Source organism: Lepidochelys olivacea, assembly GCF_965140295.1.
Source record: "Lepidochelys olivacea isolate rLepOli2 genome assembly, chromosome: 1".
Taxonomy (NCBI): Eukaryota; Metazoa; Chordata; order Testudines; family Cheloniidae; genus Lepidochelys; species Lepidochelys olivacea.
This window is the reverse complement of record NC_140411.1, coordinates 164,180,577-164,197,190: the sequence shown is the minus strand read 5'-3', so window position 1 is coordinate 164,197,190 and position 16,614 is coordinate 164,180,577. Positions and strand designations below refer to the sequence as shown.

At 41.5% G+C, this 16,614-nt stretch overlaps 1 protein-coding gene across 1 annotated transcript in view; it reads right to left on the bottom strand.

The window, feature by feature from the left end:
* Window positions 1-16,614, bottom strand: part of HLCS (holocarboxylase synthetase) — a gene marked incomplete at its 5' end in the record, with an annotated part of 212,837 nt that overhangs the window by 5,759 nt on the left and 190,464 nt on the right. The window contains 3 exons of the mRNA XM_084617047.1: window positions 458-671; window positions 4,217-4,331; window positions 14,854-15,014. Of these exons, the coding sequence (XP_084473173.1) occupies window positions 458-671; window positions 4,217-4,331; window positions 14,854-15,014 (490 nt within the window). The remainder of the gene's footprint in view (window positions 1-457; window positions 672-4,216; window positions 4,332-14,853; window positions 15,015-16,614) is intronic.

Sequence of the window (16,614 nt, the reverse complement as noted above, 5' to 3'; positions counted from 1 at the left end):
TGTTATTCCTCATTTCTCTCAATCTTTAGAGATAATAATGACCTTCAGTAGAGCTCCTTTATTGTCTCCTTAGACCCCTTTTGCAGAATGCATGATTAATTCACACTATTTTTACAACATAATTTTTGATAAATTAGTACAGCACAACTTCAACATAAGCAAAACAAATAGCTATAAAACCCTAAATATTCTCATTGTTTCATGAGATGATACATGCAAGATTCCTAGCAACGTTTTGTAACAAATGCCAATACATTAAAATTTTGATCTATGCTATTCTAACACCAATATAAATACTGAAAATATGCTCTTAAGTAAAACCCAATTAAGTCACTACTGCTTTAAAAGGCTATCTAGTGGAACATTCACAGTGCAAGGCAAGACATCTATGAGTTATTCCTAATTCTCTAAAGGGAGAGTTTAGGAAAAGATGAATAGAAGAGACAGCTATACTTACGCATGTATCCAGTGTTTATAATATAAGGGAAGAACTCCATCAGGTCCTTTCTCCTGAAATGTTTCAATCAGTCTTTCCAGCACAGTTACACTCCTAGCAATCAGGTAGTCTGCTGTTAAGGACTTTAGTTTTGTCATATTTTTCTTATTGTACTCCATGATGAGATCATTGATGCATATGGTGGGATTGCTATTATTCACATTAAATCCCCAGCCTGAGGAAGAAAAATCAAGAGTGCGGAGTAGGAAATGTTAACTATTTCTTATCATATTAACAAACGCATTTGCACTTTCTTCAACCTTTTGGTGCAAAGCTTTCTAAAGATTTTCATAAAGGATTTTCCCATCATTGTACAGTTTTTCATCAATATCTTGCATTCCCAAATCTATGTATGCAGCTAATTACACTCAGAGCCCAGTTAACATTTATGTCCACATCCTCCCTTAAACTCCTTTCTGCCAACAAATGCCAGTTCAAATAGCCCCAATACAGTCCCATCAAGAAAATGCCATCCTACCAGACTGCTAACTTGTGACTAAAGTGAAGATTTAGGAATAAGGAAAGTGCTAGCTGGGCTGTCTAGATTGCCAGTAAAAAACTGAAAATCCCTGAAATTGTGGTATTGACAGCCAGCTACCAAACTATCTGAAAGCAGACAATTAACCGCACTAGAAATCTAGCAGCCTAGAATGTGACTAACAGTCTCTTCTATTTACTACACTTAACTGATTTCACATTCTGAAAAATAAGTCTTTTTTCCTCAGCTCATAAGTCAGCAATTGGCTTTCTGGGAAAAGCCCGGAAGAGTCAGACTTTCAGGGTTAGATTCCAGATAGTTTAATCTGTCTTGCCATAATATCCTTTTGAAGCCTCAAATTTCTCACTGAGATCTCTCCAGCTAGGATAATGTTGGCAAAAAGCCATTCTTATTATATGGCTCTTGGGGACCTTTCTTGCAGCCTCCTCAAACAGGCTTTGAGAGATGTAAAAAAATCTTGTATTAACTATTTATTTCCTTCTTCCCACCATATAATGTGGATTTTCCTTTCCCTGTGCAGTTAGGCCAGACTTGTCACTCAGGCTCAAGAGTAAACTGGCTTCTTCTGTAGGAAGCTGTAGGTTACATTATTTTATAAACTTGATGAGATCATGAAAACAAGGAATTAATTCACCCAGAATTACCTGGAGAGAGAAGGTTCTCTTCAGGAACTAAATTACTTTTTTTTTTTTTTTAAACAATAATTAGAATATGCACACCCAAGAAAGATCTACAGTAACATCCAGCCAAAACATATCAATACCACTGGAACTAGGGAGAAGTGGATTACCTAACAAGAAAATGAGAAAAATTAACACACTATGCTAAAAAGTAACAACTCAAACACAGGTATTTTCACTCAAACATATACATGAATAAAGACCCTAGCCACTAATGTACTATCAATTTCAAGATTTTTTTTTTTCCAAAAACTGTGACAGCAAGAGAGAAACCACCACCTATCTTACAAAGCCTGACAAACGTGAACGGAGGATCAGACTGAAGCCTCAGAAATCTCTTCATAGGATATATGAAATGAGTGACCTGTCATGGTTAGAAAACCTGGTAATGCCAGTCAGTCAAAGAGTTCGTCTTTGGCCTTGTATGCTTCTGAGATGGACACTTAAATTCATCTAGCTACCCTGGCAGAGAGGATCTTTGTCCTGATATAAACAACGAGGAGTCCGATGGCACCTTGAAGACTAACATTTATTTGGGCATAAGCTTTCATGGGTAAAAAACCCACTTCTTCAGATGCATGGAGTGAAAATTACAGATATAGGCATAAATATATATTGGCACATGAAGAGAAGGGAGTTACCTTACAAACACGGCTACCCCTCTGATAACCTAATCCTTCTAACCCTAGTATCAAACTATCAGTTGTTTTATTAGCTGAAAAATGCAGGCTTTGGTGGATCCAAGACTTCTTGTGAATTTGACACGAATTTGTGGAATAGTTTCAACCAAAAGGTTTTTGGACAAGATTCTCAATGGGACTTAGAATCCCTTTCAGAAAACAGGAGAAATAGCCCTCCCTTTCTCTCCACTCATAACTAGGGTTAGAAGGACCTTCCATTCTCTTGCATAGACTGCGTAGACCATTGGTCCTTCATCAGTTGAGACTGAGCCGATCACAACACGTCTTCCAATCTTCTCTCGCTCTGGCCATCCTTCGCCATGCTTGACCATATCTCCTTGTTAGGAAGTCATCCCACCTCTTTGGAGGCCGATCGCATGGCCATTTCTGTTCTCATGGATACCACTCAGATATAGCTGCGGTCCATCAGCTGTCGCTGAGTTGGGCCACATGTCCTGCCCACCGCATTTTTCTGAGCCTGCTTTCGACAACGTCTCGCACTCCAGACTGCTGCCTAATTATTTCACTGGGGATGTGACTGCGGAGTGAAATGCCCAAAAAAGTTCGTTCCATCACCCACTGTGTGACAGATAGTTGATGTTCTTCAATCTTTGTCCGCGACCATGTTTCACTGCAATATAACATCGCTGGAAGCACGGTCGAGTTAAAAGGATTCGCAAGAGTTGTTCTGCTGATCTTTCCTTGGAGGATGTCCTTGATGTCACTGAATGTGCACCATCCAGATTTTTTTCTGCGTGACAGTTCGCCTTTCTGATCATGGCGCATGTTGACTTCCTGGCCCAAATAAATGTATTTATCAACCTCTTGGATCTGCTCTCCTCCAAGAGTTATTTGGGTTCTTGGCAGAATATCTGACCTCATGTATTTTGTTTTTGACCAGTTCATTTTTAATCCAACTTGACTACTTTTCGCGTTCAGTTCTTTAAGCATTCTCTCAAGCTGGGCTGTATTTTCAGCTCTCAGAACTATATCAACTGTGAACCTGAGATGGTTTAGCCGCTCGCCGTTGAGATTAATCCCGCCATTTTCTTAAATTCATTAAAAAAGAAAATTGCCTTTCAAAGGTATGAGTTCAACAGAAGATGCAATGGCTGCAACTACGTTGAAGAGAAAAGGAATGACTGTTTCAAAGGGGTAGCCGTGTTAGTCTGTATCAGCAAAAACGACACCACCACAAGGACTCCTCATGGTTTTTTACTTAAACTGTGTAACTTGTTTAGATCTTTAAGCCAGCTGGGTAAGAACCAGGTCTTCATTCGCTCTGTAAAATACTGTGCACATATGTTGTGCTATGCACCAATACTAAACAATAATAATAATCTCCCTGGCTTAACCTTCTGGATTTGTCAAGGAACTTCCATGTAGTTTTTAGACTTTAAAGAACTGCTTTGAGGAGGCAGGACATTCTGGAATTCCCTACAGAGCAGAGTTTGGTCCTGAGCACATGACAGATCTATTCTACTCCTTACTTCATGGAGAAGGGAAAAGAGACCGCGTGCTTATAGACAGGAAAAAACATTAAAAAAATATAGTAAACTTTTCTCTATGGTACCCTACCTTTGTGACTAAATGTGAAAGAAAATTTTCATACCTGTTATTTTTAATTCTTTAAAATCTTCTATATCAGTCCTGATGCTTGTGTTTAGCGTCTCCTGGCCAGCCGTATGGAATGTTACAGATCACTGAAGACATTTATTTTTTGTGTTTTGTGAATATCATGGTTTACCCACTTCTCATTTGCTCTTGTTCTTGTAGTTTGAACTTGTATAGGACATTAAGAATAGTTAAATAGCTTTAGAAAAAATGGCCTGACAAGCCTGAAAATAATTTAGACACTTACCAATAAGTATGTGAAATGTGTCTCCCATAAGTGTAGAATTTACCAGAACCCCGCCAAGCTTCATAAGGTCACTGTAGTAAATATCATTTGGCCACTTCACTCGCAGGTCAATATCCTAAAGAAATAAATGTATACGTATATAACCATATTATGCTGTTCTTTTATAAAGACTCTGCCATCACTCAGTATTTCTGCAAATGCCATCTCTCTCTGATAGCTTGGAACATGATAATTTAGTTCTTTCTTAATTAAAGTAGATCAAAATGCTTTACATAGCAATGAGTCAGACACAGAACTATATTTGAATTTGAGTTTTTATGACTAAGCACACATCTGAGGTACTCTGGTAAGTATAACAACATTAAGATGGAAACTCATGACTGCCAAAAATCCAAATATCAAAGAGAAAGTTGGTATTTTCACCTCGAAAGACTCTTTTCCATTCTTGAGGCTTATTCCTCAACCCCAAAGAAAGTAAATATCTGAAGGGGAATCTGCATCCTCAGGACTCAGCCCAAGTTTCGTGGTGGTTTATTATGAAGGTTGGCAGCAATCACAGAGGGTTGAGAGTAGTTATTTAGTAATAAGCTATACAGTAGATACTAATGGCTCACAGGAACTATATATAATCAAAAATAGGGACTGCAAAGTGACTTGGCAGAGGTCTTCCCTGAAAATCTCAAAATCACAGACAATAGGTAATTAACCACTGGAACAATTTACCTAGAGTTACAGGGATTATCTATAACTGGCAATTTTAAAATCAAGATTGGATTTTTTTAAGCAAAGAAACTAAAGTTCGAAAAGAATTATTTGAGGGAAATTCCTTGGCTTATGTTATATAGGTGAGACTACATGATCACAATGGTCCTTTCTAGCCTTTCGATCTATTAGTCTACGAACAAATTTGTTGCATTTCTTTATTCACCATAAAAATCTGTTTCAGGATAGAAATGACCTATTAAATAAAGACAATCAACTTTGCTAAACACATCTAGAACTGCCCACAATGAACAGAACAAATATATCCCAAGGTTCTTGCAGAAGTCAGACAGGGAGGCAATGACATCTTGAAGATCAGGGAGGAAATTTACTAGTCAGGAGAAAATTCCAGTTCACAACTAACTATGTAAATAGTCCTAAAAATATTCATATTTTATGCAGCTATGTTCAATTTATACCATGGTATTGGAAACACAAACTGCATCATATGACACCAGTCCATCGCAAATAGAGAAGTTTTTGTTAAAGCCACAGAACGGAATTAAACTTTGCACCAGCTACTTAAATGTAAAAAGAAAGCAAATGTGCTTCCTGGAGCTTAAAAAACTGCATATGACTGGATCCCAAGAGGCAAATTATGAGAGGTGCTCCATGAGTACAAGAATCTGGTTACACCCTCTCCTTCTGTAGATTATAGAATCCTTTTACAGGGCGTGTGAAAACTGCACCTGCGTCTATGTCTACTTTTCTGAGAGATTTAAAGGCCAGGGAGGGTTCCATGACACAGATGTCTCTGCCTATCTGTACAGGAAATGCTAACTTATTCTGGTATCATAAGGAATTGTAACAGACCATCACTAGTTCATATTCATTACCACAAGCACTTGACTATCCACATTTCAATGCAGATTTTGAGAAGATTCTTGGGACATACAGTTTTCAAAGCATGCCACAGCTAAGCCATTCAGCATGTCAGGATTAACAGATCTTCTTAAGGCATCCTGTGCAGGCCATTTCTCTCTGAGTAAATGAACTGTAAGACTCAGGAGTTCAAAAAAATACACACTGCTAGCTTGCCTACATGGGGAAGTTAGTGTGGAATAAGTTAGGGTGTGAATTTAAAGTGCAAGAGCTATTTCACACTAACTCCACTTTAAGCTTAACCACACGAAAAGGCACTCTTAGTTTAGAATAAGAGTGCCACATGGTGAGCTAGGGCAACACAGCAACTGTGCTTTAAATTCACACCCCAGCTTGTTCTGCACTAACTTCCCATGTAGATAAGCCAATAGATTACAGACATTTGTACTGCTAAGGAACTAACTGCTGGATATGGAGAACAGCAGATATTTCTACAATAGTACTAATTTTCAAGATGAACTATAGTGGTGACATGAGATTTTTGTTGTAATATAATGAGGCAAGATGAGCTGCTGCATAACTACCATTGTTTCCAAAGGATTTACTGTCAAAATATAAAATACAATGCATTATTTTGCACTGATTTAGTTGGTTACATGTAATGGTGACACGTGTCATTTTTATTTATAAGTTACATAGTGGCTCCTAAATATTGTTCTGAGACAGGAACAGTAGAAAATATACAGTACATAAGGTTCGTTTGTATTCAGAGCACTGTCATCTGCAAATGAAACACTGAATTGAACTGTCAGATTTTCCCATTGAGAATCCAGAACTGTGGACAGTAGCTTGAACTGCTGTCCATTTAGAACTGTGAACACTAAAGACAAAGCCCTAAAAATGACTGATTGATAAACTGAGACACATACATTTGATACTTTTGTATGAAAATTCTGGAATGGAATTTGAGCATAACAAACCACATTAAAAGTATGTTAAAGTAATAATAAAGGTCTGACTTATGCAAAAAGGTATGGAAATGTAGAGCTAAGATTGAAACCTTATCCATAACTTAGCCCATTGTTCCTAGCTACTGAAGCTCATATGGCATATATGTTCATCCACCATGTGGAGAGCCTTGCATTACCCTAGGTCCAAAGGGTCAATTTAAGCATAGAGTTTCAGATTTAACTTTGAATTTCTTTGCTTTCATAGATTTGAGTCAGACTCTTAACATTGTTTTAATCCACTGTCTGTGTTTAATTTCCTTTTTTTAAAAAAATCTCAAAGGAAGTACAGAAAATCCTTTCTTCCACTGAGTTCAGGACGATGACAAACTGTCAAAGCATATTTAGTGATTCCTCTTAATTTAGTGATCACTGACACGATGGAATTTAATAGCTCCAACTATGTATTTAATTCATTCTTGGGTGGGGCGGTTTCTTTCAAGATAAATTCAACTTCTTTATGGTCAGAACAAGCTATTATAAAAATATAAATGTATACTTGGTAGACTCAGCTATGTGTGTTATTGACACAATTATTCCTTCTGTGTTAATATTATCATGTATTATCTCAATCAAGTTAGTACTCCTGAATGGACTAATTTTTTTAAAAAAAGAATTAATTGGAAAGTAGCCACTCTATATGCCACAATATGAAGAGGAGTGCAGAAACAAAAAGATTCTTAAACTATTATGTCTATTTTTGCTTTTGGACTCATACGTTAAACAAGTAATCCCTCTCCCCCTTTTATTTTCAATAGTTAAAAATATTGACCTCCCCAACCAAAGATTTTGTATTGCAAATTTCAGTCTGGAGCAATTTTTACAGTCAAGTTATGAAGTGCTGAAGATAGGAAGTTTTAATAGAAGGGCTGACAGACCCTAAACTACAGCAAAGCTACGGGTGCCACTATAATAAAGTTCATGTGTAAATGTGTATAAGACATTCATTTTGAGTAATATAGGAAACATGTGCTTTAGTTAACTACTTCTGTAAAATACCAAAGTTTTATAGTTAGCAAATATTAGAATATGGTAATATTAAAAAAAGAGATATGAGGTGAAGAAGAAGATTGGTTCTTCATTTGAACACTGATGACAGGACATTTGATTCCCTCCTGAGAGCAATACTCTTAACTTTTTCTTTAAAAATCAGTTTTCAACCTTCAAAAGGAGCTGGAAAAAATCCTTTAAAAGGGGCCAAGTGGCCACTGAAATGCACCAACAAAAAAGCATTTATCAGTTTTTCTTCTCACTTTTCCTCAATATTTTCATAACCAAAACAAATAAATCCAACAGTTAGACAAAGCAAAAGGTAAATCCAGCTTCAGGGTATGTCTACACTACAAAATTAGGTCGAATTTATAGAAGCCAGTTTTGTAGAAAGTGTTTTTATACAGTCGATTGTGTGTGTCCCCACACAAATGCCCTAAGTGCATGTTGTCGGTGGAGTGTGTCCACAGTACTGAGGCAACCGTCGACTTCCAGAGCACTGCACTGTGGATAGCTATCCCACAGTTCCCGCAGTCTCCGCTGCCCATTTGAAATCTGTGTAGAAATCCCAGTGCCTGATGGGGCTAAAACATTGTCACGAGTGGTTCTGGGTACATATCATCAGGCCCCCGTTCCCTCCCTCCCTCCATGAAAGCAAGGGCAGACAATCGTTTCGCGCCTTTTTTCCTGAGTTACCTGTGCAGACGCCATACCACGGCAAGCATGGAGCCCGCTCGGCTAACCGTCACCGTATGTCTCCTGGGTGCTGGCAGACGTGGTACTGCATTGCTACACAGCAGCAGTTTATTGCCTTTTGGCAGCAGACAGTGCAGTATGACTGGTAGCCGTCATCGACATAGTTCTGGGTGCTCTTTTAACCGGGTGCCTGGGCAAACATGGGAGTGACTCAGCCAGGTCATTTCCCTTGTTTCGTCTCGTGGCGATTCAGTCCCGCACTGTCTTTTAATCTGCAGCTAGCAGAAGATGATGGCCAGCAGTCATACTGCACCGTCTTCTGCCGAGCACCCAGGTGTTGATGATGGCTAGCAGTCGTACTGCACAGTCTGCTGCCAGCAAGATGTATAAAGATAGATGAAGTGGCTCAAAACAAGAAATAGACCAGATTTGTTTTGTATTCATTTTCTCCTCCCTCCCTCCCTCTGTGAAATCAATGGCCTGCTAAACCCAGTTTTGAGTTCTATCCCTGAGGTTTTGAGTTCTATCCTTGAGGGGGCCATTCAGTTTCTCGCAAAGCCACCCCTTTTGTTGATTTTAATTCCCTGTAAGCCAACCCTGTAAGCCATGTCGTCAGTCACCCCTCCCACCATCACGGCAACAGCAGACAATCGTTCTGCGCCTTTTTTCTGTGCGGACGCCATACCACGGCAAGCATGGAGCCCGCTCAGATCACTTTGGCAATTAGGAGCACGTTAAACACCACACGCATTATCCAGCAGTATATGCAGCACCAGAACCTGGCAGAGCGTTACTGGGCGAGGAGGCGACGTCAGCGTGGTGACGAGAGTGATGAGGACACGGACACAAACTTCTCTCAAAGCACGGGCCCTGGCAATGTGGGCATCACGGTGCTAATGGGGCAGGTTCATGTGGTGGAACGCCGATTCTGGGCTCGGGAAACAAGCACAGACTGGTGGGACCGCATAGTGTTCCAGGTCTGAGATGATTCCCAGTGGCTGCAAAACTTTCGCATGCGTAAGGGCACTTTCATGGAACTTTGTGACTTGCTTTCCCCTGCCCTGAGGCGCAAGAATACCAAGATGAGAGCAGCCCTCACAGTTGAGAAGCGAGTGGCGATAGTCCTGTGGAAGCTTGCAACGCCAGACAGCTACCGGTCAGTCGGGAATCAATTTGGAGTGGGCAAATCTACTGTGGGGGCTGCTGTGATGCAAGTAGTCCACGCAATCAAAGATCTGCTGATATCAAGGGTAGTGACCCTGGGAAATGTGCAGGTCATAGAGGATGGCTTTGCTGCAATGGGATTCCCTCACTGTGGTGAGGCCATAGACGGATCCCATATCCCTATCTTGGCACCGGAGCACCAAGCTGCCGAGTACATAAACTGCAAGGGGTACTTTTCAATAGTGCTGTAAGCACTGGTGGATCACAAGGGACGTTTCACCAACATCAACATGGGATGGCCGGGAAAGGCACATGATGCTCGCATCTTCAGGAACTCTGGTCTGTTTCAAAAGCTGCAGGAAGGGACTTTATTCCCAGACCAGAAAATTGGGGACGTTGAAATGCCTGTAGTTATCCTTGGGGACCCAGCCTACCCCTTAATGCCATGGCTCATGAAGCCACACACAGGCAGCCTGGACAGTAGTCAGGAGCTGTTCAACTACAGGCTGAGCAAGTGCAGAATGGTGGTAGAATGTCCATTTGGATGTTTAAAGGTGCACTGGCGCAGTTTACTGACTCGTTAGACCTCAGCGAAACCAATATTCCCACTGTTATTACTGCTTGCTGTGCGCTCCACAATATCTGTGAGAGTAAGGGGGAGACGTTTATGGCGGGGTGGGAGGTTGAGGCAAATCACCTGGCTGCTGGTTACGCGCAGCCAGACACCAGGGTGGTTAGAAGAGCACAGGAGGGGGCGGTGCGCATCAGAGAAGCTTTGAAAACCAGTTTCATGACTGGACAGACTACGGTGTGAAAGTTCTGTTTGTTTCTCCTTGATGAAACCCCCCACCCCTTGGTTCACTCTACTTCCCTGTAAGCTAACCACCCTCCCCACCTCCCTTCGATCACCACTTGCAGAGGCAATAAAGTCATTGGTGCTTCACATTCATGCATTCTTTATTCATTCATCACACAAATAGGGGGATAACTACCAAGGTAGCCCAGGAGGGGTGGTGGAGGAAAGAAGCACCAGGAGGGGTGGTGGAGGAGGGAAGGAGGAGGGAAGGACAGCACTTTAAAAGTTTAAAACTTTAAAACTTATTGAATGCCAGCCTTCTGTTGCTTGGGCAATCCTCTGGGGTGGAGTGGCCGGAGGGCCCCCCCCCACCGCGTTCTTGGGCATCTGGGCAAGGAGGCTATGGAACTTGGGGAGGAGGGCGGTTGGTTACACAGGGGCTGTAGCGGCGGTCTATGCTCCTGCTGCTTTTCCTGCAGCTCAACCATACACTGGAGCATATTGGTTTGATCCTCCAGCAGCCTCAGCATCGAATCCTGCCTCCTCTCATCACGCTGCCACCACCTTTCAGCTTCAGCCCTCTCTTCAGCCAGCCACTTACTCTCTTCAGCCTGCCACCTCTTCTCCCGGTCATTTTGTGCTTTCCTGCACTCTGACATTGTCTGCCTCCACGGATTCATCTGTGCTCTGTAAGTGTGGGAGGACAGCATGAGCTCAGAGAACATTTCATCACGAGTGCGTTTTTTTCATCTTCTAATCTTTGCTAGCCTCTGGGACGGAGAGGATCCTGTGATCCTTGAAACACATGCAGCTGGTGGAGAAAAACAAAAGGGACAGTGGTATTTAAAAAGACACATTTTATAGAACAATGGGTGCACTCTTTCATGGTAAACCTTGCTGTTAACACTATATACACAGCACATGTGCTTTTGTGACAAGGTCCCATTTTGCCTCCCCCCAGCACGTGGCTAGCCCATCCCCCCTCCCCGCGGCTAACAGCGGGGAACATTTCTGTTCAGCCACAGGCAAACAGCCCAGCAGGAACAGACACCTCTGAGTGTCCCCTTAAGAAAAGCACCCTATTTCAACCAGGTGACCATGAATGATATCACTCTCCTGAGGATAACACAGAGAGATAAAGAACGGATGTTGTTTGAATGCCAGCAAACATACACTGCAATGCTTTGTTCTACAATGATTCCCAAGTACATGCTACTGGCCTGGAGTGGTAAAGCGTCCTACCATGGTGGACGGAATAAGGCTGCCCTCCCCAGAAACCTTTTGCAAAGGCTTTGGGAGTGTATCTAGGAGAGCCACGAATGCCAGGGTAAATTAATCATTAAACATGCTTGCTTTTAAACCATGTATAGTATTTTAAAAGGTACACTCACCAGAGTTCACTTCTCCGCCTGGCGGGTCCGAGAGGCAGCCTTGGGTGGGTTCGGGGGGTACTGGCTCCAGGTCCAGGGTGAGAAACAGTTCCTGGCTGTCGGGAAAAATGGTTTCTCTGCTTGCTTGCTGTGAGATATCTACAACCTCATCGTCATCATCTTCCTTGTCCCCAAAACCTGCTTCTGTGTTGCCTCCATCTCCACTGAAGGAGTCAAACAACACGGCTGGGGTAGTGGTAGCTGAACCCCCTAAAATGGCATGCAGCTCATTGCAGAAGCAGCATGTTTGGGGCTTGGACCCGGAGTGGCCATTTGCCTCTCTGGTTTTCTGGTAGGCTTGCCTTAGCTCCTTAAGTTTCACGCGGCACTGCTTCGGGTCCCTGTTATGGCCTCTGTCCTTCATGCCCTGGGAGATTTTTACAAATGTTTTGGCATTTCGAAAACTGGAACGGAGTTCTGATAGCACGTATTCCTCTCCCCATACAGCGATCAGATCCCGTACCTCCCGTTCGGTCCATGCTGGAGGTCTTTTGCGATTCTGGGACTCCATCATGGTCACCTCTGCTGATGAGCTCTGCATGGTCACCTGCAGCTTGCCACGCTGGCCAAACAGGAAATTGAAATTCACAAGTTCACGGGCCTTTTCCTGTCTACCTGGCCAGTGCATCTGAGTTGAGAGACCTGTCCAGAGCGGTCACAATGGAGCACTCTGGGATAGCTCCCGGAGGCCAATACCGTCTAATTGCGTCCACAGTACCCCAAATTCGACCCAGCAAGCCCGATTTCAGCGCTAATCCCCTTGTCGGGGGTGGAGTAAGGAAATCGATTTTAAGAGCCCTTTAAGTCGAAAAAAAGGGCTTCGTCGTGTGGACGGGTGCAGAGTTAAATCGATTTAACACTGCTAAATTCAACCTCAGCTCCTAGTGTATACCAGGGCTTTGGCGCAAATGCTCATCAGATTATAAGTGAAATGAGTTTGCTAGACTCAATCTAATCAATAGCAGGCATTCACTCTGCAAGCATCGAATCTATTAAAAACACATACAAATAAATCGGAAGGCTAAATCCATCCATTCTTTTAATATCACACAGGAATTATACAATCCAGTATTACTGAAGAGCTGAACTCATTGGCAGTTGTCATAAATATAAAGGGAAGGGTAAACCAAGGTAAACTCTTGCTGTAGTGTTTCTCAGCAAAAAACTGTCTGAGAGGGAAAGCAACTGGTCAGTCACTGAAAAAGAATGTTATGCCATTGTCTACGCTCTGGAAAAGCTACGCCCATATGTTTGGGGACGGCGTTTCCACCTGCAAACCGACCATGCTGCACTAAAGTGGCTTCACACCGTCAAAGAAACTAACAAAAAACTTCTTCGGTGGAGTTTAGCTCTCCAAGATTTTGATTTCGACATCCAACACATCTCAGGAGCTTCTAACAAAGTGGCTGATGCACTCTCCCGTGAAAGTTTCCCAGAATCAACTGGTTAAAATCGTCCTTGAGATGTGGAAAATATTGTTAGTCTTTATGTACTTGGTAGTATATTTAGAGATGCATGTGTCTTATTAACTCTGTTTTCCTAGAGCTCCAGGAAGAAATCCCAGCCAGTGTTTCACCCTAGCTGAGATTTGGGGGGCGTGTCATAAATATAAAGGGAAGGGTAAACCCCTTTGAAATCCCTCCTGGCCAGGGGAAAGCTCCTCTCACCTGTAAAGGGTTAAGAAGCTAAAGGTAACCTCGCTGGCACCTGACCAAAATGACCAATGAGGAGACAAGATACTTTCAAAAGCTGGGAGGAGGGAGAGAAACAAAGGGTCTGTGTCTGTCTGTATGCTGCGCTTGCCAGGGACAGAACAGGAATGGAGTCTTAGAACTTTTAGTAAGTAATCTAGCTAGGTATGTGTTAGATTATGATTTCTTTAAATGGCTGAGAAAAGAATTGTGCTGAATAGAATAACTATTTCTGTCTGTGTATCTTTTTTGTAACTTAAGGTTTTGCCTAGAGGGGTTCTCTATGTTTTTGAATCTAATTACCCTGTAAGATATATACCATCCTGATTTTACAGGGGGGATTTCTTTATTTCTATTTACTTCTATTTTTTATTAAAAGTCTTCTTGTAAAACACTGAATGCTTTTTCATTGTTCTCAGATCCAAGGGTTTGGGTTTGTGGTCACCTATGCAAATTGGTGAGGCTTTTTATCCAACATTTCCCAGGAAAGGGGGGGTGCAAGTGTTGGGAGGATTGTTCATTGTTCTTAAGATCCAAGGGTCTGGGTCTGTAGTCACCTAGACAAATTGGTGAGGCTTTTTACCAAACCTTGTCCAGGAAGTGGGGTGCAAGGTTTTGGGAAGTATTTTGGGGGGAAGGACGCGTCCAAACAGCTCTTCCCCAGTAACCAGTATTAGTTTGGTGGTGGTAGCGGCCTGTCCAAGGTGTAATATTTTGTACCTTGGGGAAGTTTTGACCTAAGCTGGTAAAGATAAGCTTAGGAGGTTTTTCATGCAGGTCCCCACATCTGTACCCTAGAGTTCAGAGTGGGGGAGGAACCTTGACAGCAGTGATACTCAGACCTCAGTGGTTCGGGAAACAACTTAGGGATCAACATTGCCCAAAAGAGGCACAGTAGTGTTAATTTATTGTTTCATTTACTATGATACTATGTATTCATATTTAAACAGTATGACAGGAAATACTTAGTTTTTAACATTTTATTATATATATATAAATTCTCACAGCAAAATGGATGATCAAGTATTATTATTTTTGGTTAATAACATAGCAAAAGTATCCCAATTGGTTAATAATTAAATCACAGTGTTTTAATATCATGTACTGCAAAGAGCCATAGTAGACATTTTAAAGAGTCACATGCAGCTTGTGAGCCTCAGTCTGAGTATCATTGATCTATGGTTTCAATGACACAACCTAGTTATGAAGGTCAGGTACAGACTGAACTGAATGAAATGTGAAAATAATAGGAATATTAAAATGAATTAAAATTAGATACCTGATATCCAGGTATTGATCTCACTGATTCCACCACAGCCAGGGACATCAGGTGCTGAATAAAAGGAATTCTCTGTCCCAGCTGGGAACACAAAGGAATGGAAACATGTAAAGTTGATAGAGCACATCCCACAGGACTGAGCCAGACATTTCCACCACGACCTGAAAAAAATCCACAACAGTGAACAAACAAACATAAAAGAAAAAGAAATTGGTGGGGGGAGGTTTGTTTTGTGTTTACAAAGTTCATACTAGTTAATGTAGAAAGCAGCAGCATAAGAATTAGTTTTTCAAAAATAGCACCCACTTGAAAAATCTACACAGAGGGCTCTAAAACTGTTCCAGATTATTTCAAAGAAAAAACCAATACTTTAAAATTGAATGTAGTTTGTTAATGTGTGTTCAGGTAATCATGTTTATAGAAACGTCATAAAGAAATCAAAAGCATTGCACACGATATGTTCCCAAAAATTCCTTGGTATCTTGTAGATCATATGTTTTTATGAACTACTTATGTTTGTTTTTAAATGAAAATGTACTTGTGAAACGTTCCTGGAGACTGAAGCCTTCTATCTATCCACAAAACAGACTCCATGCCCGTGGTTCTCAACCTATTTACCATTGTGGGCCACATTGTAGCATTGTGTGTGTTATATAGGTCGCATCCACACCAATATACATGCTCCCTGTGTGGCCATGAGGATGTCACATGAGCCACAGCTGTGTGCTGATTGGGCTGCAAGTGACCCGTGGGCTGTAGGTTGAGAACTACTGCTCCATGCCAATTCAAGGCCCAGTCCTGCTGCACTGAAGTCAATGGGAGTTTTGGTTCTGGTTTGGTTCAGTGCCAACTGTGGTGATGGCAGTTTGTGTGATACAGAAGACTTTTCAGTAGGAATTAAAACAATGCCACCAATTCATTCTATGTAAGCTACCAAACATCCATGAGATAACTACTTTTGGTCATTTCTAACTTGGGCTGGATTCAAATTAGTAAGAGTAAAAGGGGAAAAAACTGCTATCAACCCCCTGGGCTCTCCAAAAATATTTTTTCCTGTGTCTACAAATTAAGGCTGTCGATTAATCACAGTTAATTCACACGATTAACTCAAAAAAATTAACCATGATTAAAAAAAAATTGTGACTAATCGCAGTTTTAATTGCGCTGTTAAACAGAATACCAATTGAAATTTATTAAATATTTGTGGATGTTTTTCTACATTTTCAAATATATTGATTTCAGTTACAACACACAAAGTGCACACTGCTCACTTTATATTATAATTTATTACAAATATTTGCACGGTAAAAATGATAATAGAAATAGTATTTTTCAGTTCACCTCATACACGTACTGTAGTGCAGTCTCTTGATCATGAAAGTGCAACTTACAAAAGTAGATTTTTTTTTTGTTACGTAACTGCACTAAAACCAAAAAAGAGACAGTTACCTGTTCCGTAACTGGCGTTCTTCGAGATGTGTTGCTCATGTCCATTCCATATTAGGCGTGTGTACTTGCCACATGCACTGGTGCCAGAAGTTCTTCCCTCAGCAGTATCCTTGGGGGACCAGCTCTGGCACCCTCTGGAGTGGCACCTGCATGATGCAGTATAAGGGGCACCGCTGGCTCCCCCCACCTTCAGTTCCTTCTTGCTGTAAACTCTGACAGTGGAGGAGGCGGCCGGGTTGTGGAATGGACATGAGCAACACATCTAGAAGAAAGCCAGTTACAGAACAGGTAACTGTCTTTTCTTCTTCGAGT